The sequence below is a fragment of the Penicillium vulpinum genome (genome assembly GCF_028829585.1).
Source record: "Penicillium vulpinum strain IBT 29486 chromosome Unknown utg000002l_segment0_segment0, whole genome shotgun sequence".
Lineage (NCBI taxonomy): Eukaryota > Fungi > Ascomycota > Eurotiomycetes > Eurotiales > Aspergillaceae > Penicillium > Penicillium vulpinum.
In genome coordinates this window covers 4,668,484-4,686,061 of record NW_026643242.1, presented here as the reverse complement: position 1 = coordinate 4,686,061, position 17,578 = coordinate 4,668,484, and the positions used below count along the sequence as shown (strand labels likewise).

Genomic DNA, 17,578 nt, shown 5'->3' with positions numbered 1-17,578 from the left:
TGCTATCTACATTGACATGGACCTTTTTATCCTTAGTTGTATATTATACGATCCTGGTTTTGATGCTTATAGTTTCACCTTGATAAATAGGTATAAAAAGCCTATATATGGCATACAGATAAATAGATGCTGGGTGACTGGGCATTGCATAACATTGAAGTGTTCATAGATCTATGTATAAGGAATCATACTCGTCACATCAGCCCTCAATTGGCTTCCAAACGTTCAACCATGAAGAGCAAGATCAGTGCAAGTCAAGTCGTATATTTAGCCTTTCTTCAGGTATACCTATTTATAGAATAAATTCAAGTGTTCTGCGAAACAATGCCATTCGCTATTCTGTATCGGGTAAAACACCTTGAAGTTGCCAGTGTTGTTTCTTTTTCATTAGCAGATGTACTCCGTACTACTGCATAGAGCTGTGACAATTTTCGATGCATCACTTTTTTGCAATATAAATAGAAAGATCTACAATGTATGGTACAAAAAAAGGGAGATTGCATTCTGATAGATCGTCTTCCTCCATGTTCGATCTTGGAATGTCTACGGGTTATATGGATCCCCCTTATCATCTTATCGTCTCTCCACTGTGGAGAAATCGTCCTTTTTCTTAACCCCTCTTAACCCCTGAACAGCTAATTCTGGTCAATTAAGTCACTTTATTATTATCATTGGCCCTTGACGTTGTGTTTTTTGTGTCCCAGGTATGCTACTCGATTTATAGCTTTGCCCGGAGCAATCCTCTCTTCCTAAATCCCCCAGAAGATGGCAACAACACTACCGTATCGACCGTCGAACGACTCCCTATCCGCCTCAAATAACCGCCAAACAAGCGGTCTACCTAGGCTCTCGCCTGCGGCCTCCTTTACCGGACGCTCGCCCAGCAGCTCACATGGCTCCTTTCGAAGAACATCCACAGAGAATGCGGCCTCAAGCTCCAGGCCACGCCGCTGCAAAGCGCAGTACCCGCTCGACTCGCCAGAGCGCCATGTAGAATACATCCTGGTTGCGTCCTTCCATATTGACCGTGGTCCAATCATGGAGCACCAGTATCCTGCTGCAATCAGTGGTGATGAGAGCATGCTTGCAGAGCTGATGCTGCCGGATCAGACACATGTGCGGAGTCAGGACTGGACTATGTTCTTCTTACATAAAGACACCAGTGGCGACGAAGAAACGGATTCAACAGGTGGAAAGAAGAAAAAAAAGCGGAGGTCACAATACCATGGAAACCAGGACGGAACCGATACTCAGGACGAGAGCCAGGACGAGATCTCCGATGACCCCGACAGCAGCGATGACGAGGGTGGTGAAGGGCCACCCTTGATGTATGTGCTGAATCTTGTCAACACGAAGCAGGATAACTCTGTCCGGAGGTACGTCGTACTGTCTTATCTGCATGTGCAAGTGCTAACAGCGAAAAGAGGTGCAGTAGTAAAGGCAATGGCAATCTGTACGCGGCATTCATTCCTCCACATTTACAAAGTAAGCTATTTATACTCCTATATTCCTATCAAACAGTCAATTCTTACTATCATACAGCCTTTACTTCTCCTCGCGTTGGAAGACTACTTCAAATCTCCATTCCCTGAAACCCTGGCATCCCTCTATGATGCTGTTAACGCCATGGACCTTTCATTAATGCCGAAAATGTCGATACTTGAACGCCATATCTTACAATCTAGCAACACAAAGGATATGTTCTTAGAGAAATTCGAACAAATGATCCGCCAGCGGGAAGAAGATGAACTCCAGGATGGGGAGTGTCCGCCGTCACCGAAGAGAATGAGCCGATACGTCCTACCGCGAGATACACATGAGTACGAGTCGAAAGTGGTCTACAATGATATCCCTATCCCGGTCAAAATTCCGACAGTGATTTGGCCGGAGACCGTTGGAGACTTCTCCCTTATCAAGCTCGTTCAGACCTTCGCCGTGCCGCATGCCACATCCCCCCAGGCTTTCCCAGTGCATCCCCATTTAACAACTAGCGGATCATTTACACACCCCGTTATTGTTCTTGTCAATGCCGTCCTCACCCAGAAGCGTGTGGTATTTCTAGGACACAACCGGCCATCCGGAGAAGTTGCAGAGGCGGTCCTGGCGGCCTGCGCTCTTGCATCCGGTGGCATTCTGCGTGGATTTACTCGACACGCATTCCCTTATACCGATCTTTCCAAGATTGACGATCTTCTTAAGGTACCTGGGTTTATTGCAGGAGTCACAAACCCTACATTTGCCAACCATCCGGAATGGTGGGACGTTCTGTGTGACCTCCCCACGGGTCGCATCAAGATCTCAAGTCATGTTGAAACTGCACCGGTAACAGAAGGACTTCTGTTCTTCCAGCAGCAGAATTCCCTTCTACCCAACAGTGCATCCCACACGACCCAGGACCCAACAGGCGACACATTATTCATGGAGGACATCCTCCGCAGCATCAGCCAACGCCACGGTGAGAATGCCGTGCGCGCAAAATGGCGAGCCTACATCACAAAATTCGTCCGCGTCGCCGCAGCCTTCGAAGAAGCAGTCTATGGCGCCTCGAACCTCTACATCATTGGCCCAGGCGAAGAACTCTCCCCAGATAGCCCAACAGGCCACCAAAGCGACGCCTCAGACCCAACAACTCTCCGCGGGCACGGATACGTATGGGCAGACGAAGCAGCTAAACAGCGCGAGCTCTCGGCCTCCGTCTCTAGGATTGAAGGCTGGCGCAATACTCGCTCCTACTATTCCTACATCCAAGACATCGCAGCAATGTACTTCCCCGCGCGTCCAATCCAACGCCCAGACATCCACCACCACCACGACCGCCTTCGCTCCCTAAAGCTCTCCCACTCCGAAGCCTCCTCTATCTACCTCGCCCTCTCTCACTCCGTCAAAGACTACGCCGGCATCTGCCAACTTCTAACCGTTGCACCAGAGAACCAGGCCGGTCTCTTCTATGTCAGCATGGGTCTGTTCCACCCAGACCAGGTCGTCCGCGAAGCGACAGCCGATCTTCTCGACCGCATCGCTGCACACCCAGCTGGCCGCCATTTCTGGACGCATGTTGGCCGTTTCGCAAAGCTGGGTCATATCCGTGTTAAGCGGGAACGAGATGCCGCTGCACAGAGTCCGATTTCTGGTGGCGGATCACCGGCTCCTACGAATCCTGGGGCTAGCTTTGGGGGTGAGCCTCAGAGTCTTGTTGGTGTTGCTATGGGAGTTGGGTCGAAGAGGAGGAGCTGAGATTTTGTAGCGATCTTTTTCTTACATAACATTTTCTTGTCTGTGAGCGTTTTGCTGTGTTTTGTTGCAATCTTTGACAGATTCTTCATACGTGACGGTCTATGCTCTTTCGATCTATGATTTCAGATGCGATTTATTTGTGTTGATATTGTGTTTATCTATACTTGGTTATGGATATGCTTGTGAATACTCATACTGTCACTGGCGTCTGAGGAATACATTATTGACCCAGTTATTTTTGGCAGCGAGTCCCAGAAGTTCTTCAAAGAAAATACATCGGAATCAAGTCAACCTCGATCGGATACGGAAGTGAATAACAAACAGAGTGAATAACTGTTAAAAAGCAATATGAACAATATCACTGGAAATTAAATACAGATCAGACGATCAAATCAGAAAGCCAAAAACGCGCTCGCTGACATTAACCATGGCTATACCCATCCGGGCAGACAGAACACAATGAACCAAAACAGAGCGTGCGTATGAACAAAAACAGACAGAAAACCGTTCAGATCAAAACAGGCCTGCCATGGTGCCAAGAGCCAAAGCCATGACAGTGACAATTCCAAGCCTTGGCAAGGGGACAGCAATCCCGGCCCCAGCCGTGACATCCGACGATCCAACAGTAATATTGGTAGCCGCGAATCCCTCACCACAGTGCGTATTAACAATCTCCGCCGAGGGGAGATAAGTATCATCAAGACTCTGACCATCTCGTCTCGCCCACCCAGAAAACAAATCCATAGTCGCCTTCAAGCACTTATTACAACTCGGCGTATCACCGGCAGTCAGTGGCGTACCAAGCGGCATGAAGTAGACAACGTAGTCATCTGGCGCAGTTGAATTCGACACCGCGTCGACGAAGCAGTAGTTCTCAGTCGACGGGCTCGTGAGACAGGTTGCACGGTACATTGGTTCGTAAGCGACGAGATCGCGATACGTGCCTTTGACGACCGAGTTCCCGTTTTTATAGTCGTCGCCACAGTTGTCGGGTTTCAGAAGATCGATTGCGAGATTGGTCATGATGGATGCGCACTTGGTGACATTTGCCGAGCAGGATGTGTCCAGGATGCGAGATGTGGCGGCGGCGGAATTGAGGGAGTGGAAGAAGGCATTTGAGTTCTCCACGAGCAGGGAGATGGCGTTGCAGTCTGATATTGTTGTGTTGGCGCGCCATGTTTCGAAGAAGTCGACACAGCTAGTGGCGTTGGCGAAGTTGTAGGAGAGTGTGTCGAAGGGTTGAGGCATTCCTGATGAGGTGTTGTCTGATGCCGTGACGATTGATCGTTGGCGGACTATTGTGGTTTCCTCTGTGGGTTCTTGTGTTTGTGCTTGCAATGGTTGGCGAGCTATGAGCTCTCCATTTGGGTTCCAGGGTGATTGTTGTGGCATGCAGAGGTCTGTGGTGTCCGTTGATTCGGCCCATGTGGGTGATAGACACAGAATAGTAATTAGGATTAACAGGTTGTAGATATGGTAAAGACGGGACATTTTGGCGTTTTGTCGTTGACTTGAGATCGAGGCAAGGACATGAACAGTCAAATATGAATTATCAAACAGCAATTAAGCGAGATAGATGCACAAGGGCAGTCTTTGTATGTTAAACGAGTGACAGTGCTGTTGGTTGGTAGTTGGGCAACAAAGAAGTGATTATTCCAACATTATGCGAATTTGGAATGAATGGCTGTCATCAAATCATTTGAAAGGAGTGACTGAGGGAATATTTTCTCTCGGAGTTGATGAAGTTGAAGTTGAAGTTGAGAAGCGCACGAGGGCAAGTCCCGGCATCCCTGGAAGTTGCAGAAAAGGCTAAAATGGGACTTTTTTAGTTGCAAGACACTCGCATTTAGAAAAGGCCAAGGCCGAGAACATCATGCCAATGCGCTAGAGCTCTCCGAAGTACCACTAGCACGAACTAGACCGTTCGGTGGAACTCGGCCTCAGGGGGTGCTCGGATATATTTGCTTCGTACTCCGTATAGAAGTTGAGTTTATGGGGTCTGGGAGCATATATAGAGTAGATCCATTACCTATATAGTAGGTAGGGCCCAGCGTTATTGGGGGACATCCATTAGTCTCTCTTTTTTTTCCTTTTTTGTTCTTTTTTTTCTTTTTCTTTCTTTTTTTTTCCTTTGCTTTTCCCCCACCGGTTCCTCGTCTGACTGGCTAGATATAATTTGGAAACTGGAGTATTTTGAATCTGAACAAAGAAGCATGACACATGAAGAAAGACAATGGAAGTGAAATTTAAGTCCAGTTAACCTTGGAAGCAAGGGGATCTAGTACCACGAGGTTAGTTTGAGGCGTTATATGGACTTGGGTCAAATTAGGTTATTCCAAATATTGATTATAGTTATATCCTAGTTAATACTTGTATAGTTCTACATCTAGTTGCCCTTATATTATTATTACTACATACAATTAGCACAATTCAATTGATCAATTGAACATATTATTTCTCGCAGATAACGAACTCGGTCAACGGGTTTCAGAGCCAATTAGGTAAGTGGGATTTCGGCAAATCATCCCCCCGGCCCCCACACAGAGTCATATCCATATGGACTTGATAGCCCTGGAGACTCTCTTTCAATTCAACTTAACTTGAACTTATCATGGATTCATTAGTGCCAGAGACCAGGGTTCTGGCTGTTGCCAGCCATGTAAGTGAAACTGCCCACTCCTTCGAATGATAAACTGACACTCTACTAGGTAGTCTACGGGTATGTGGCGAGTCTGATAACGCCGTTTATCATATCTAGACGACACCATTGGAGTCAATCACTAACATCATTTTCTCCAGCCATGTCGGAAATACAATGGCAACTTTCGTCATGCAATCCCTAGGCTGTGAAGTCGCCGCCTTGAACACCGTCCACTTCAGTACGTTGCAACCTAGTCTTGACAATTCCAACCCTGACTCACATGCAATTACAGGTAACCACACGGGCTACCGCCAATTCAAGGGAACTCGTGCCACCGCACAGGAAATTTCAGACCTCTATCAGGGCCTGTGCCAGAGTAACCTCACAGACTTCGATGTCATGCTCTCGGGCTATGCGCCGAGTGCAGCAGCCGTGGAATCAGTAGGCACTATCGGCATTGATCTGCAAGATAAGGCAGAGAAAAGGCCGGGGTCATTTTTCTGGGGTAAATAACACTCACCATTTCCCTAAGTACCAAGTACAGACGCTGACATAATGTTAGTCCTGGACCCAGTCATGGGCGACCAAGGCCGACTATATGTCAATGACGACGTAGTCCCTGCATACAAGAAAATCATCCCATTTGCGGATCTGATTTTGCCTAACCAGTTCGAAGCCGAGTAAGTCATCGCCAAACTTGATATTCAGGTTTATACACCCACGCACAGACCACTAATAAACTAATATAGAACCCTCTCCGGCATCAAAATAACTTCACTAGCCACACTCGCTTCAGCAGTAACAGCCATTCACAGGATTTACTCCGTGCCGCACGTGATAATCACCTCAGTGCAACTCTTCAAGCTCTCCCAATCAGGCTCAACCCCACCCCCACCAGAGAACTTCCTAACAGTAATCGGCTCGACCACGCGCTCCGACGGGTCCCCGCGACTCTTCCGCGTGGACGTACCAGCCCTGGACTGCTTCTTCAGCGGGACGGGCGATATGTTCGCTGCACTGACCGTCGCACGTCTAAGCGAAGCCGTTTCCGCAGTGGATGGTCTGCGCACAACCAAGTCGTGGGTTTCGCCTGACGACGTTGCGGCTACGGATCTGCCGCTGGCTAGTGCGACTGTCAAGGTTCTGTCGAGTATGCATAGTATTCTGGAGCGGACGTTGGAGAGTCGGGATGCGGAGCTGGCGGCTGCTGTGCCTGCGTTGGAGGGAGAGGCTTCTCCGCAGGAATTGGAGAAGAGGGATTATTTGCGCAGGACTAAGGCTGCGGAGGTTAGGCTTGTGAGGAATACGCAGGTTTTGAGGGATCCGAAGATTCTGTTTGAGGTGCAGGATTGGAAGAAGGAGGATCTTCCTGTGGATTTGAGGTAGATTTTGGTTGGGGGATTCTGTATATTGCATGTGGCATGGTTGGATGATAGAAGGGTTTCGGGTGGGCATTCGGGTGGGCATTAGATGAAGCCGGAGTCGGTGGCCATCTCTATATCAAAAACCGGTTCGGTCTGTACATAGATTTGATTATTGAATCAAGCATGGAAACGTATATGTTTTGTTCATTCTGTCGAAGTCTCAAATGCGTGTAATCGTAACTAAGTTCTTTGTAAACCCAGAACCCATCTAATTTTTATCCGTCATCCCGACTTTGTACCCTTAAATGCCAGTGCTGCCGAATCCACCGGCACCGCGGACACTCTCCTCCAGCTCCTCGACAACGGCCACTTCGGGGGTGTAGATCTAAAACAGGTCAGACATATTCGCACATAACAGTACTGATGGCTAGAACTCACCCGCTCCAGAACCAGCTGGGCAACACGATCACCCGTCTTGACCGGGAAGTCGACGTCAGAGTGATTGAACAGAAGCACCTTGACCTCGCCACGGTAGTCGGCATCAATGACACCAGCACCGGTGTCAATGAAGTGCTTAGCGGCAAGACCGCTACGGGGAGCAATGCGGCCGTCTGTATCCCTCATTAGTATCGCATTCATTCTTGGTCCAGCTCAGCCTGCGTAAGCAGCAAAGTTCCCGAAGCACAGGTATAGTCACATACATGTTCCCTCAGGCACAGCAATAGCGATACCAGTATCAACAGCGCCCTTGCCCTTGGCGGGGATAACAGTCTCCTTGGCAGCGTAGATATCGTATCCAGCAGCGAAAGCCGAGCCGCGCGTGGGAGCCTGGGCAGACTCAACAAGCTTCTTAACCAGAAGCGGGGGCAGTGGCTGCTGGATCGATGTAACGGCGGGGGTAGTCATTGTGTCAGGCTTTGATCGTTTCGGCAGCGGGGAGGCAGGCAAGGAAGGCGGATTGTGTGCCGGGAGGGATTTGTTTTGGGGTGGTGGGGTGGTCTCTTTGGTCATGGTCAACACGAAAATGGTTGGAGATCGAAGATCGAGAATCGAGAATCGAGTGGAGAGCAGTCAATTGGTAAAAAAAAAAAAAAACAGGGCCCACAGTAAATTGGCTAACGCAAGTCACAAGCCCCCCCCCCCCTAGCTTCACAAAAATTGCGGTGAGCTCCACGCTCAAGTGCGCGCGTTTCACCGCTGGGACGCGCCGAGGGTTTGCTCTGTTTGTTCTGTTTGTTCTGTTTGTTCTGTGCTCCCCGCTCAAAGGTGACACCGAGGAGATGCTGGGGACCGAGGTCCACCGGTAACAGCACCTGCACACTAAGGCATTTATTGCTTCCTTGTACATATTATTTGGAAAACGTACTTTGCAAAATACATACGGTTTTTCAAAAAAAGACAGTCTTTTCCTCATTTTGTACCCACCATGGCGGGAGAAGTGCGCCAGCCTATAGATATCCCTTCGTTGGAGAGATACATTGACCAGAATGTGCCAGAGATCAAGACTCCACTTGATTTGAAGCAGGCGAGTCTGGCCCCGTCAATCAATATACCAGCTAGATCAGCGCAACTAATATCCTGTTCACTGTAGTTCGGTTTCGGTCAATCAAACCCTACCTATCTTCTTACTGCCGCAGATGGCAAGCAGGTCGTTCTGCGCAAGAAGCCCCCTGGCAAGCTGCTCTCGAAGACAGCTCACCAAGTCGAGCGCGAGTATAAGATCATCCGGGCATTGTGGGATACCGATGTACCTGTTCCCCAGGCATACTGCCTGTGCGAAGATACCAGCGTGATTGGAACTGCGTTCTACATCATGGAGTTCCTAGATGGGCGACATTTCACCGACCCAGCGATGCCAGGAGTGAGCGGGGATGAGAGGAAAGCACTGTAAGTCACTGATTGAGGCTCCAATAGCATCCAACCAACACCCCAGCCCATGACTCTGCATGACTGACAAGGCCCCCAGCTGGAAAAATGCAGTACAAACGCTGGCAAAGTTCCACAACGTAGACCCCAAAAGCGTGGGGCTCGGAACCTTCGGCAAGCCGACAGGATTCTTTGACCGTCAAATTGCCACTTTCACGAGGATCTCCAAAGCACAAGCCGCCGTCGTCGATGTCGACACCCAAGAACCCGTGGGCGACCTCCCGTACTTCGACGAGATGGTGAAGTTCTTCTCACAAAAGAGCACGCAACCTCTGGATCGGGGCACACTCGTTCATGGAGACTACAAAATCGACAACGTGATTTTCCACAAGACGGAGCCGCGTGTGATCGGAATTCTAGATTGGGAAATGGCGACCGTAGGACATCCGCTCTCGGACTTCTGCAATCTGACAAGTCCGTACATAATGGAAGGAGCGGACAACGAACTGTCACAGTTCGCGCCGGGGGTTGTTCCAGGACTGCCGGGGCGCGAGGAGTGCATTGGCTGGTACGCCGAGACGTCTGGGTACGAAACGAGCTCCGACGTGGCGTGGGGCGATGCCTTCTTTGCGTTCCGGGGCTCCGTGATTATGCAGGGCATTGCGGCCCGGTTCGCTGGGAGGCAGGCTAGTAGTGCTAGAGCGGGTGATTATGCGAAGAGGGCGAAGCCGTTTGCTGAGGAGGCATGGCAGAGGGTTAAGGCTGTTAAGAGGACTGTTGAGGGGAAGTTGTAGTCCATAGCCTAGTTTATTTCTATTCCGGTTTGAAATCTATTACAGTCTGGGAGGGAGTAGAGTTATTTTACTTGACTCTTTTTTTTTTTTTTGAAACTGTTGGAGGGTTTTAGGGGTTTCAGGATTTGGATTTGTATATACAAGGTAGTCCGAATGGAGTTCTGGGCCTCAGTCATGTTGGAACCGTTCTAGCGCCGGATATAGATAGATGCATATGGTAGCTTGAGCCCGATCTAAATCTAAATCGGACTCTTCAGCTTACTATGTAAGGTTGGCCCAGAACCCATGAAACCCCACTATGGGTAAGTACATAACCTATATGTACAAGCCTAGAGGAGCTAGATTGAAGTACTTTTGGCGCCTGACGTGTGGTTCACGAATGTAAGCACTTATCCCGATGGGGACAAATATTTGAGAATCGTATAATATCCTGCGAGAATATCACGTTTATGTACGCCATTTCACCCGATCACTACCGGGTAGTGAGGATATATACAGAAATGAGTTAGATCAAAATTTAAAATAGTATATATGTATATATATATATATATATATATATATAACGAATACGAAGACATATATCTATGATCTCGAAGATATAGGTTGGAAGATGAAACTAGTAATGTGCCAGAGTAAAAAGGCGGATGTCAATGCTCTCCGTACTGGTAAGGGTTATAGGGAGAAAAGGGATAGGGTGGAATACCGCATTGTGTAATGTCCGTTGAGCCCGAACACCTGGACGGTCAACGTAGTCCAGCAGTGAATTATGATTGGATGCAAAAGAGGGGAACAGGGTGAGGCTTTTTTCTGCCCTGCGGCTCTACGCGTAAGTGAGGCTGACGGGGGTTGAAGAATCCACTTGTTTTGATTATTTTTTTTTACCCAGGACTTTTGAAGGATGTACATATATATTTCAATAGATGTTTTAGATAGGATTAACTTAGAAAATAAGTTTCAAATTAACTAATCTATTCTTCATTATCCACTATTCACTAGTGTGAGGGGATAGAGGGGATGCGGCTGGGAGGGGGTGGAATTCGGGATTTAGGGGTTTCCGGTTTGTGGCCGACTGGGTTGGACAGCACATCTATGCAGGTAGTATAGCGTAGTATTATTATTAGTATGAAATATATGTATAAAATGGTATATAACATACCTACAATGTGGTTTAATACATATATATATGTTGTATATGTTGTATAATAAAAGCTATCTATTAACGAGGCTCTGAAACAACGTGGGCCGGACGATCTCCTTGCCGCAGACAGCGCGTTGTCAACTAAACCGGGAAAGTCTGAAGATCCTTCGGGCTGACGGCTCGAGGCTCGCAGTTTAGCGTGCCAGCGCAGACGGAGTCTGACGTTGCAAAGGTAAAAAAAAGGACAAAATGAAAAATGTGAACAGACCCGGGTGGAGCCTCGTGCAGCTTCCCGGGTATAAGAGCCCTGGAGAGAATGACTGGGGGAGTGGAGAGAAGGAGAGGGGGAAAATACACGACTTGGAGAGTTGCACCCCGGTTGTTGTCTCCGAGTTTAATGGTGGAGCCTGAATAACAGAAGAGTAGCGGTGGAGACTTGTTTTTTTCTGTTTTTTTATTAATTCTTGGCTTTTATGTGCGACCAAGTTCAAATGCTCCGAATAGAAGGGGATATAAGGTAAGTCAGGGGATCATGGTCAGCAGAGAGGAAAGAAGAGAGATGAAGATGGGATATATAGGTTTGAGTACTCCGTAGATGAAAAGGGTAGATATAACAGAACATAACATAACATAGATAACATAAATAACATAAATAACAAAACAAAACAAAACATAAATAACAAGATAATAATGAGTCAACAAGAAAATAACCAAAATATAACAAACGAGGAACGAAAAAAACATCAAATTTCCAGAAATATAAAGCCCGAATAATAATAGAACGTTCTAAGCCCGTCACCGTAAAGTATTGTAATATATTATTATGGAGCCCGAGTCCTTTAGAGAGCCGCATGTTCCTTCTCTCTCACCCCCCTCCCTCGAATATTCCAACGTTTATTCTCCCTTTCTCTATTGTTTTCTTCTTTTTTTTTGATTTTTGATATTCCTTGCATCTGATACTGGCATTATACTGGTAGATATTGCTGGGCTCTAACTTGCACGTGTAGAACCTGGTATTTCTCACCCTTAGACCTCTTCTGTTTTTTTTTTTTTCCCGGAAGCCCTACACTTCTTTTTCTCCCTTTAGTTTTCCTTTCTTTTCTTCCCTTGCAAGATTTCACTGTACAGTTTTTCTCTACCTGCACACTTCCTTTCGGGTGATATCATTCATCTGCAGATGGCGCAGTGACAATCGGACCTGTTGAGCCTCAATCCCGGGACCCATTCACTACCCGTCGACACCTTTCCCCTTGGGTAAGTGCACTTTCTGCAGACTTCGTCTTAGTCTGGAGCTTAGGTCTCTCTTTTTCTTTTCTTTTCTTTTGCGTTTTTGTTTTTGTCTTCTTGTTTCCCCTCAGACCTTGGCTTTCGTTTTTTTTTATTCTGGTCATCCTGACCTTGATAACCCCTCATCTCCCCCAACGCGTTGCATCAGAACAAGGGCACCGGACACTCGCATCGTCGGAATTGCCTTTCTCCCTTTTCCTACTTTTCTATTCTATTCTATGCACCTAGATCTTACCTTTTTTTTTTCTATTCAACATATCATCGCCATTACAACCATCTCTAACAATATCCTACAGGCTACGTATCATTTCTGATGTGTGATCGTCAATTCAATCTGTCAGAACAACACCAAGTATAAGGCGTGGTGCCAGATGCACCTGCCACTTTATTAATGACATCCGCTATGTATGATTCGGATGACGCTTTTAATCGGTCGCCTCCAATGGAGGTGATGAAACCCAACTATGGAGATAACGAAGAATTACTACCACCATTTGTTACCCGGAATAACGAAAAAGATGTCGATCCAGCTGGTTCCCGTAAGCCCAACCAGCAGGAACCTCAGAGCTCAACCCACGAGGGCGACCGAGTACTGATGGGGTTTCTAGCTCCGAACCATCCTGAGATTGCCGTTTCAGCAAGGACCTCTCCATTGGAACCATTACCCGGGAATCTCAAAAACTATAAACAGCCGCTTGACTTCGATCCTAGGGATTCAAAGAGGCCAAATCTATTCTCAAGGATTGGGCCTCCTCCAAAGGAATCCTTGGAATTCAAGACAGCCCCAGGCTCGGCCTCATTTAAAGAGATTGAACCCTCCCAGACGAAACCGAAATTAGTCCCATTTAAGCCTCCAAAGCCAGATATTGAGGTTAAAAATGAGGAGCAAAAAAAACGACTTCATTCTTTCAGTGCCCCGAGCCCACGATTAGAGTTGCCCCAGCTCAAAACCGCCGAAATCAAGCCCGAAATTTCCCTCCCATCACTAAAAGTGATCCAACCACTTTCTGGATCATCTTCCGCAAAATCTGCAGACAGTAGTAAACAAACGCTGCCATCTATCCACAAAGCTATCAGCGAATTGGCAGATTTCGGCCCACCAATCAACACAATGTCATCACCTTTCCCTTTCTCCTCATGTCCCGGATCAACTACATCAGGGAACGATTCTCCATTCGATCGCGCTTTCCCAGGAAAGTTTTCCATCCCTGCAAGTCCTTTTTCTCACTTTTCGCCCGTGAGCATGAAGGACTCATCTACCAATCCTTCTCCAGCCTCGCACTCGTCTTTCTGGCGTGGACCATCCCAACCTGAGATGCTGTCCGTCCAGAGCCCGTATGAGGCTTCCCCTATGAATGCCAAAAGCCCAGCGACCAATTATCCTACGCCCACGGAACAGGTTGGCGTTGGTATGGGTGATCGGCTTTCGCTCTCTGTATCCACTCCCCAGGCCAATGGGGGGCCCGTGGGTAGTTACAAGTGTACACATCCTGGATGCACTGCTGCCCCCTTCCAAACTCAGTATCTCCTCAAGTAAGAACTAAACAACTTCAATTGAAAAGGAAAAAAAACATGTAAAAAAAATCACAGCTAACGAAATAGCAGCTCTCACGCAAACGTGCACTCACAAGATCGCCCACACTTCTGTCCAGAAGACGGTTGTCCACGGGCAATAGGCGGGAAAGGATTCAAACGCAAGAATGAAATGATGCGTCATGGCCTCGTACACAACTCCCCAGGCTACGTCTGTCCCTTCTGTCCAGACCAGCAACACAAATATCCGCGACCCGACAATCTCCAACGGTTCGTACTACCCCCGAGCTTCACTTAATCTGACATCAGCAGAACTGACACTCACACAGCCATGTCCGTGTACACCACGTCGACAAAAACAAAGACGACCCCATCCTCCGACAAGTTCTCGCACAAAGACCACTTGGTAGCGCCCGCGGGAGAAAACGAAGGATAACCAATACATGAACCATTTAGCCACTCGTTTTATGTCTTTGTTCTATTCTATCTGTCGCTTTTACATCTTGCATTCTAACTTCGTTTCTCTTTCTTGCCTATGTTCTTTCTATCCCCGTTTTCCGGGCCGGCGTGTACCCCATCTTCAACCACATCCCACATTCAACCAAACCCCCCTGTGTCCCCCGGGTGTTCCAGATTTTCCAGATTAGCGCCTCAGTACCACCACGCTAATCACTCTTCGAGGCAACTTCGCAACTTTACGCGTGACGAATTTCTCAGCTGTGATACCTTTCTCCTTTTTATTTTTGTTACCTATCGGGTACTTTTGTTGGTGCTTCTGCAATGATACCACCTGTCCACTGTTAGAAATTCATGATGTTACATGGGTCATTCGTTTAATTGGAGCGTGTCTTGACTACCTTTTTTTTAGTATTTTATTTTCTTTCTGTATCTTGTCTGATCAATTCGGGGTATTATGAGACCTCATGGAAATTCTTCTCTTGGAAATTCTTCTCTTACTTTGCTTGTCAAAATTCACACTCGGATAGATGTATCTTTCTCGACTATAACTTGAGATTAACGCGCGTATGATGAATCCGATCTGATGCATCGTTCCTTGAGATCCAGCCTTTCCTTCTTCCAGGTGGAAATTTAAATTCTGTCCGGATATCGGACTATAACTCCCTTAGTTGCACGCACTTTCCCTGGGCAGTTCCATAGCCTCACTATGCCGATTAAAGTTTCCCACACAGCCGCCAAGTCGTGCATTCCTACTAGGGTGTATGATCGACGTCTAGGCCCTTCCTTCCGTCACCTGTGTCACAATCGACTCAGCCTCATTCCACCGCTCTTGTTGTACTGATACTCCGAGCCTAGGTATAGTAAGTAGCATGGCCACTACGTCATAGGTTATGTAGATTTTTGGCCTGCTGGCTTGCTGGTCGCAGTGAACTTGCGGATTGGATGCATAGATCAATTCCCAATTAGGACGGATTGGATGCATAGATCAATTCCCAATTTCCTAATTGAAGGAGCGGCGTGAAATTCAGTATATTGATAAATTCGAGCTCCAAATTAGTTCTAGAGAGCTGATGCACTATTCGTATCCATTACCTCAATGGTTATAGCGTAATATCCCATCCGATAATTTCGGACTGTGTGGAAGATACATCCATAGTGCTTACAGGCTCCCGCCAAGGAAGTGATTGCCGTCAAAGCAGTCAAGTATGGGAGCCCAATTATCCCTGCTATCTCGAAGCTAGGCGCAAAGAAGCCTGAATATATTAGTCCTAGGATCCTCGCAGCCGGTGATTACTGTTTAGTCCACAAGTCTTTGGCAGCCCTGCTCAAGACCCAATCATGCGCCAGTGTTCCACGATTTATTCTCCGTATTGTTGACATATAAGTTATGCGCCTAATCCTGTAGGGTAACCACATGTGCACAATGTTCCGGCCCAATTTTATCTCGTGGGAAGGCGCGTCCGCAGCCATCTTACTCGGGATATTTCTGTGTCACCTATAATTTCAATATGGACGTATAATGAACGGTGTTACGACATGCGGTTCACTTTAGATATTGCGTTATGAGCGGGGTTCTTCAGCTCCGGACAGGGGTTACGTATGTACGGGCTTTGAGAGGAGGGCGCTTGACAGGCTGGATTAAGAGTTTTGAAATTTTACAATCATTCGCCCGCTCGTTTCGGGTTTGCTTCTTTTGTTAACTCTGTCCTGCTATCTCCTCTTTATCTTTGCTCGATTTGGGTATTTGACCCAAGGTCACATCTAATTCGCTACTATGAGACTATTTTGGAGCAAGACGAAGCCAAGTGTTCCAGAACACAGTCTGTAAGATTTCCCCATCGAGATAAGATTCCCCGAGCTAATGGTGCCAAGGTACGCCACAGAGGGCGCAATTGGGATGAAGGTGTTAACTGATCCTTCGAATGCAGACCTGGAGTGAGTTCATTTCCTACTGCACGAGGGCTCCGAGCCCAAAAACGAATGAACCAAGAACTCAAACAAAACACCCAAACTGACATACACCAAACTAGCATTGTATTCGTCCACGGATTAACAGGCAACCGCGAGAAAACATGGACCCACGAAAACGGAACCCTATGGCCCCGCGATCTCCTTTCCAAAGACCTATCCACAGCCCGCATCATGACATTCGGTTACGACATCGACATATTCAGCTTTACGTCAATTACCTTCTCAGACCGACTCAACGACCACAGCCAATCCCTCGCCTACGCAATCGTCAGCCAACGAATCGACTGCTCAAGCAGACCTATCCTATTCGTCGCGCACAGTCTGGGCGGCTTGGTATGTCAACAAGCTTTGATCCTTAGTAACTCCATAGACGGTCTATGGGCGATATCGTCGAGCGCGATCGGGATAATCTTCATGGGCACGCCGCAATACGGGTCTTCGCTTGCTTCGTACCGAGAAAAACTCGCGAAGGGGATGAATATAGTGCACACTGCGAACAGGGATATGGTTGGGGCTTTGCATCCGGGCTCGAATAATGTGCAAACAGTTGGGAATGAGTTCCAGGCTATGCTTCGCCGTGGAGACCTGTCGCTCAAGGTATTCTGTTTCTTCGAGGCGAAGAATATGAATGATGTAGTGGGAAAGATTGTTGAAGAACACTCGGCTATTTTGCTGGGCTATGAGAATGGTAGCATTGATGCTGATCATTACAATATGACGAAGTTCAGTGGCCATGCGGATGCTAGTTATGGGCTTGTGAGGTCGATCATTACGGGGTGGCTACATGAGTCTCGTGGTGGCGATGCTGCGGCCAACAAGACTGTCGTGTCCGCTTCTGTCTCTAGGAACCCTGCTTGGTTGGGCTCTTGGACTCCGGGGAACTTTTTGTTTAATGGGACGGGAAATCCACAGAATTTCGCGAACAGATATTATACAGATTCCGACCAGAACTTTAGCATTGACTGAGAGGGTGCTTGAACGAAAAATGTATGTATTTCTTGCAATATCCTAGTTTTGGCTGTGCTTTAAAAGCTATATATCTCTGAAGTCAATAGCTACAGACGGAGCTTATTATACAATGCCGTTGTTCCTGAAGGGAGTGGAGACCATGCACGTCTCAATTAGAGTTAAAGCTTAAGCTTCCAAGACCAACCTTGGTACATGTCAAGCTGAAACCTTAGTCTGCCCCGACCTCGGAAGTTTCAGATATCTGATGACCTCGGGAGTATGATACTATCTTCGAAGGTCAAAGTATTGGCTTGAAAAACCTCAACTTGGAACAATAACCATC

The 17,578-nt window shown here is 47.4% G+C and overlaps 6 protein-coding genes across 6 annotated transcripts; 5 read left to right on the top strand and 1 right to left on the bottom strand.

Moving 5' to 3' along the window:
- Positions 1-765: 765 nt before the first annotated feature.
- Positions 766-3,234, top strand: N7479_004782 (AFI1/MesA family protein; the record flags this gene model as incomplete). Its single annotated transcript, XM_057252479.1, has 3 exons — positions 766-1,376; positions 1,425-1,485; positions 1,543-3,234. 3 exons carry the CDS (start codon positions 766-768, stop codon positions 3,232-3,234), a joined length of 2,364 nt encoding a protein of 787 aa, XP_057111804.1.
- Positions 3,235-3,747: 513 nt separating this feature from the next.
- Positions 3,748-4,725, bottom strand: N7479_004781 (uncharacterized protein; the record flags this gene model as incomplete). Its single annotated transcript, XM_057252478.1, has 1 exon — positions 3,748-4,725. The coding sequence occupies one exon, from the start codon at positions 4,723-4,725 to the stop codon at positions 3,748-3,750; it is 978 nt and encodes a 325-aa protein (XP_057111803.1).
- A 1,120-nt stretch (positions 4,726-5,845) lies between these two features.
- N7479_004780 (pyridoxal kinase) lies at positions 5,846-7,261 on the top strand (the record flags this gene model as incomplete). Its single annotated transcript, XM_057252477.1, has 6 exons — positions 5,846-5,893; positions 5,943-5,953; positions 6,034-6,113; positions 6,168-6,380; positions 6,438-6,555; positions 6,625-7,261. 6 exons carry the CDS (start codon positions 5,846-5,848, stop codon positions 7,259-7,261), a joined length of 1,107 nt encoding a protein of 368 aa, XP_057111802.1.
- A 1,404-nt stretch (positions 7,262-8,665) lies between these two features.
- On the top strand, positions 8,666-9,899 carry N7479_004779 (phosphotransferase family protein; the record flags this gene model as incomplete). Its single annotated transcript, XM_057252476.1, has 3 exons — positions 8,666-8,764; positions 8,831-9,126; positions 9,206-9,899. 3 exons carry the CDS (start codon positions 8,666-8,668, stop codon positions 9,897-9,899), a joined length of 1,089 nt encoding a protein of 362 aa, XP_057111801.1.
- Positions 9,900-12,727: 2,828 nt separating this feature from the next.
- On the top strand, positions 12,728-14,304 carry N7479_004778 (uncharacterized protein; the record flags this gene model as incomplete). The annotated part of the gene is made up of 3 exons (XM_057252475.1): positions 12,728-13,857; positions 13,930-14,127; positions 14,187-14,304. 3 exons carry the CDS (start codon positions 12,728-12,730, stop codon positions 14,302-14,304), a joined length of 1,446 nt encoding a protein of 481 aa, XP_057111800.1.
- A 1,786-nt stretch (positions 14,305-16,090) lies between these two features.
- On the top strand, positions 16,091-17,253 carry N7479_004777 (esterase/lipase family protein; the record flags this gene model as incomplete). The annotated part of the gene is made up of 2 exons (XM_057252474.1): positions 16,091-16,140; positions 16,347-17,253. The coding sequence occupies 2 exons, from the start codon at positions 16,091-16,093 to the stop codon at positions 17,251-17,253; spliced, it is 957 nt and encodes a 318-aa protein (XP_057111799.1).
- Between the last annotated feature and the right edge of the window lie 325 nt (positions 17,254-17,578).